This window comes from Phaseolus vulgaris, chromosome 9 (genome assembly GCF_051622355.1).
Source record: "Phaseolus vulgaris cultivar YP4 chromosome 9, ASM5162235v1, whole genome shotgun sequence".
NCBI lineage: Eukaryota > Viridiplantae > Streptophyta > Magnoliopsida > Fabales > Fabaceae > Phaseolus > Phaseolus vulgaris.
The window spans coordinates 33,951,418-33,956,742 of record NC_143506.1 but is presented as its reverse complement, the minus strand read 5'-3'; the positions used below and the strand labels follow the sequence as shown (position 1 = coordinate 33,956,742).

The 5,325-nt window shown below is 35.2% G+C and overlaps 1 protein-coding gene across 1 annotated transcript; it reads left to right on the top strand.

The window, feature by feature from the left end:
* Positions 1–672: 672 nt before the first annotated feature.
* Positions 673–2,632, top strand: LOC137821877 (Cyclophilin-like peptidyl-prolyl cis-trans isomerase family protein). Its single transcript, XM_068626666.2, has 2 exons — positions 673–1,430; positions 2,280–2,632. Exons 1-2 carry the CDS (start codon positions 770–772, stop codon positions 2,486–2,488), a joined length of 870 nt encoding a protein of 289 aa, XP_068482767.1. The 5' UTR covers positions 673–769; the 3' UTR covers positions 2,489–2,632.
* Positions 2,633–5,325: the final 2,693 nt, after the last annotated feature.

Here is a 5,325-nt window from a genome sequence, read left to right as displayed (position 1 = left end):
AAGTTGAGATCAATTTTTAGTTTAAATAAACTGAATAATATAAAACTATTTGCTGATTTTCTTTCCTGTTTCGCTTGGTTCTTACAACATAGATTTTTAGGTCTACCAAATTCCAAATTCTTTCATTTAAATACTGAAACATTGATTACGTTGGAACTAATAAAAAATATTGAACAGAAAAATTATGAAACATCATCCAATTAAATATAGTCCAATAATTAGGACATATTAATGTTGTAATTAGGTTTCTCTCTGATCAAATATTGATACCATATCTTAAAAAATGTGTTTCTCCACCGATAAAAAGAATGTTTTTGTTTAGAATCATTGTCAACTCACATATCACATGTCTATTATACGTAGGAACTAATTGAAAAAAATAAGTAAAAAATTATAGAAACTAACTGAATTAGTTTTACAATCTTAAAATTATTCATTCATTTTGAGTGGAGTAATCATGTTTATAGAGTTTATGTAAAATAAAATGCTCAAAATAAAGGAAAACTCATCTTCTTTGTACAACTTTAATATTTGTATAATTCAAATGTAATATTAATATTGATAAGAGATAATGTAATTTTTTATATAATTCAAATGTCAATATTAATATTTATTTTAAAAGACAAATTTAAAATTTGAAGGCTATAATATTAGTTGGCAATTTTGTAAGTTGTTATTTCTTGCATTATCTTTTATCCAATCCAAGGTGGACCCCACACTGAGCCCTGCAAGTTCTCCATCCCACGCCCAAACCCAACAATGAACCTCGATGGCCTACTCTCTCCCGCCACCACCGCCGCCACCGCCCTCTCTCCCTCTCCCCAACCACTTCACGCGGCGCTCCCTCCTTCTCCTCTCCACCACAACCACCACCAGCACCACCCTCTCCCTCCCCTCCACGCCCCCTCCCACCCCAACCGTCACCGATCGCTTCTTCATGGACTTCAGCCTCTGCCCCAACAACTTCCTCCCCGACCGCGCCGACACCCTCTCCCCCATCTGCTCCGATTCCAAGCTATTGGGCCGCGTTGTATTGGGTCTCTTCGGTAACCTCGTTCCCCGCACCGTCTCAAATTTTAAGTCAGTGTGTCTCGGCTCAAACGCCACATCATCTTCTTACAAGAACACACTCGTCCACAAGGTCTTTCCCGGCCAGTACCTCCTCGCCGGCCGCCAGGGCCGCCCCGACAAGGGCGAGGTCCGCCCGCCGCGCGACCTGCCCCGCAACACCGAGACCGTCGACGCCAAGGCCTTCGCGCTCATCCATTCCCGTCCCGGCGTCGTTTCGCTCTCGCTCTCCGAAAACGACGATGACGACGATGTTAAACTCGATCCTGAATACCGGAATGTTGAGTTCTTGATCACCACTGGACCCGGGCCTTGCCCCCAGCTCGATAACAAGAACATTGTCTTTGGAACAGTTCTCGAAGGTAATGCTAATGACAATGTTAGTTTGTGTACTGCAGATTCTAAAGTTTGAAAATAGGATCATTTCTTGAAGCTTTGTATCTGCTTTAGACAATACCTTCAATTTAATTCTCTAAAGTCCTTGACTTTATAAAAAAATTTAACAATTAGCACCGGCATTGATTCGAGCTCAATTCAAAAACTGAAATCTATAGATGTAATAATGGTGAAAATGATAAAGAGAACTTGAATTTAGGAAATGATGACTGATAATTCCAATCTAGGAAACTTGTATTTGACTTTTGTTGGTGTTTTACTTGTTTTGTTAAAGACACCTATCACATTTTATTGTTAATTATGAATGTTATTGATTATGAGTGATTTTTATCATTTCTGAGAATTTATGTGTGTATAAATTCGTGTTTGAAATATCATTGGAAGCAAGCATCTGTGACAAGTGGTGGTAGTGTGAAGAACACGGAGAAACTCCACTACTAGGGCAGCACACTAAGGGTATGTTGGGACTGCTAGTAAAGGTCTGTTCAGAGAATTATTGTACAGGACTAAACTGAAGATTTTATTGAGTCATATCTACTCAACTTGTTCCTATATATCAGGAGACTTTCCTGAGGAGTGTTACCTATCTATTTTGCTACACAAAGCGTTTCATTGTGTATATGCTTAGTAACTAATCAAAAAGATGAATTTTGTCTTGTACCTTCAGGTTCCAATATCTAGTTTTGACTTACATTTAACCATATTGTGACACAAATCAGTAGTGGGAATGTTGAAATACTTGATTACATTATATGAATTTTAATTTATCTTTATGACCAATGAAGTGCTTAGCTCTTAAATGAATCTACTTGCAGGATTGGATGTCATCACAGCCATAGCTTCCATTCCTACCTACCAACCATCTGAGAGAATTCGCCAGTTTAATGACTTGGCTGAATTTTTTGGAGATGGAAGGGCTCAGAATGCACGTAACATATGGAACAGGCCTCTTACGACTGTTTATATTAGTGACTGTGGAGAACTGAAAGTGACAAAGCCTTCCCTCACGCCTTCTTTGCCATAATTTATTTCCATGAATGTATATTTAGTGTTATTCCAGTGGATTTCATGTAACTGGTGTACATGTAAAATCATACTCACATTCTTTGAAATCAATGATGATGAATAAAACCTCAAGCAAACATCATGAATGTCTTCGAAGTTCAAACTTGAAAGGTTTTAGTTTAGTTCATTCATTGATGCATACCGGCAATGAAGTTAAACGCTGATACCGTCGTCTCTTGTTTTTTAAGTTAGTAATTCATCATTCTTACTGTGCAAATGCTCCGAGTAATTTCATAGATTGTAGATTTTTCAATGTGAGTTCTTTTGAGAGGTGGCACTACATAATTTCCAACTCATTTTTGCATGAGTTGAATTTTACTGTACTTGAGTGATTGGATATGCATACATCAGTGAAGTTAAACATTGGTATGGTATGGCAGAGTCGCTTAAAGTTGTACAACATTCTTTCGTTACTCCTATTTCCATTTCCACAATAACATGCCCAAGAGAGATAGGATAATATAGAAGAATTAGCTTTGGATTGAGAAGCAAGAATCCATGGATAAGTCTTTGGGTAGCATGAAGCCCCGTACTGAGAAAAGATTTTCGAGACCTTTTCTCCACTTATAATTACTTTGATTACGACCATGCTTGGTATAAAAGTCTATTGGACATTCATGGTAATATAGCATTCAAGAACTTCTCCCTACCCTTGGTTTCAGGAATGGTTTTCTTGGATTGCTCCAATTAAATCGATCTTGTTGTCACGAGTAGTAAAATATTATGAAAATTATAAAAAGTTTACGAAATGCCACCCATATGAAATTATTAAGTTTTTGTTCCACAATGAGTGTGAGTTGGCTTTGTGATGCAATTTCTTCAAGGCTCCATGGATACATGTTGAAGGAATTGGATGAGTTGCGGAAGTTTTTGAACTCTTAAAGAAAATTTAAGCTAACTCTTGTATTATTTTTTCTATACAGTCTAGGGCTAGGATTTAAGAAGTTCCTTCTCTCGTAAATAAGAGACTTTTGTACACTATTTTCAATTTATAATTGAATATTAAAATGTGAAACTTTCACTAAAATTGTTTTAAGTCTTCCTTATGTTGACACTCTCTAAAGCATAGTTGAATCGAGATACAAGTAGTGTATCGAAGAGCTGATTTTCTGAATCGTGTATCGTTTCGTATCGTGAATCGTAAGATTCATAAACATTAAAAAATATAACATATAATTAAATACATAAGATATGTAGAAATACAAAGATTTCATTTTGAGTGTTGTATCTACATATATATATATATATATATATATATATATATATATATATATACCACACAATTTCAGCAACACAACCTCAAAAAACAGTGTGATTGCTGCATAAGATTCCTAATAACCAACCATGGCTATATGCTACTAAACAAATTTTACATTATAGCCATTCAAAAAATAAGTGTTGTTGTTACTACTACTACATAATTAGTGTTGGAGAGAAGTAGGACGTTGTAGTTGTCGTTCGCAACCGTAGACGTAGTCGCAGTTGCAGTCGTCGCAGTCGCGCAGTCATGCAGTCATCGCAGTCGTCACTGTCTTAATCGTCGCAATAGCCGTCGCAGTCATCGTCGTTGCCGTCGCAGCAGTCGTTGTCGCCGTCGCCGTCGCGACTTGATTGCTGTGGGTTGAAGAAGAACGATGGGAAGAAGTACAGAGAAGAATAACGTTTGAACTGCTTCGCGGGTAAATTAAAATTAGGATTTTTATTTATAAAAACTTTTAATTTAAAATTAGGGTTTTTATAAAATAATTAAAATTAAAATTAGGATTTTTTAAAAGAAAGTCACGATACGTGCGATTCGTATCACGATTCGGTGCGATATATCTACAATACAGGAGCAAAAACAATTATTTTTGTGATTCGTATCGTGGGCACTCGGAATCATATCGTATCGTACGATTCGTATCATGAATCGTACGATACTTACTACCATGCTCTAAAGTGTTTAGCCTAGAATTTCTTAAGAGTTGACTTAACATCTCTTAAGTTCTTAATTTTTCACTTTTTCACTTCATCCTTTCTTTCATTTTCTCTTCCACAAAAGTTTTCGCAATTCATCCAATTCCTTCAAACATAAGGAATCAACACGTATTCATGGAGCCTCGAAGGAATTGCATCAATTTGTCATTATTTTATAAATTTCACTAACATAAGTCAGAACTTTTTCCCAAATCCCTATGCTTGAGGGTAAAAATATTCTAGTGAAAGAAGTTCCATGAAAAAATTTTAGCATAAAAATTTAAACAATAAAAAAATATCAATAATGTCAACGATCCCTCAAAAGAAAAATGAAGAGCCCTCAAAAGAATTAAACCTAAATCTGAAGGGAGAAACCAAGATAGAAATAAAGGTTTATTTAATTAAAACATTGTTTTTATTGGGATCTGATAATGAAAAAGTGTAGAAACAAATTGAAAGAAATAATAGAAGGCAAAAAGTTGTAGAAAATGATTGAACGTAATTGTACGAAATTGTAAAACTGCTGAAATGATTCATACATTTTGATTTACTTCAATAATATATATAATAAAATTACAATAACTGGAAGCTATAAAATAGGAATATTAACATCCTGTAAACTGACCATTAATGCAATAATAACAGTAAAGTAGTTTAAGAGTAATAAAATCAGAATTAATAATAATAAAATCATAATTAATAACTAACATCCTCTCTTAATTCTGATTTGGAACAACCTTCATGCCCAACAAATCTCTTAACTTGATGAAAGTATCGATCTTCAATGACTTAGTGAAAATATCTGCAATCTGATCTTCTGATCTGTAGTATTCCAATTCC

Coding starts and splice junctions, on each gene's coding strand:
- LOC137821877 (XM_068626666.2), top strand. CDS start 770: ATGGCCTACTCTCTCCCGCCACCACCGCCGCCACCGCCCTCTCTCCCT. Junction 1,431..2,279: donor CTTTGGAACAGTTCTCGAAG/GTAATGCTAATG, acceptor ATCTACTTGCAG/GATTGGATGTCATCACAGCC.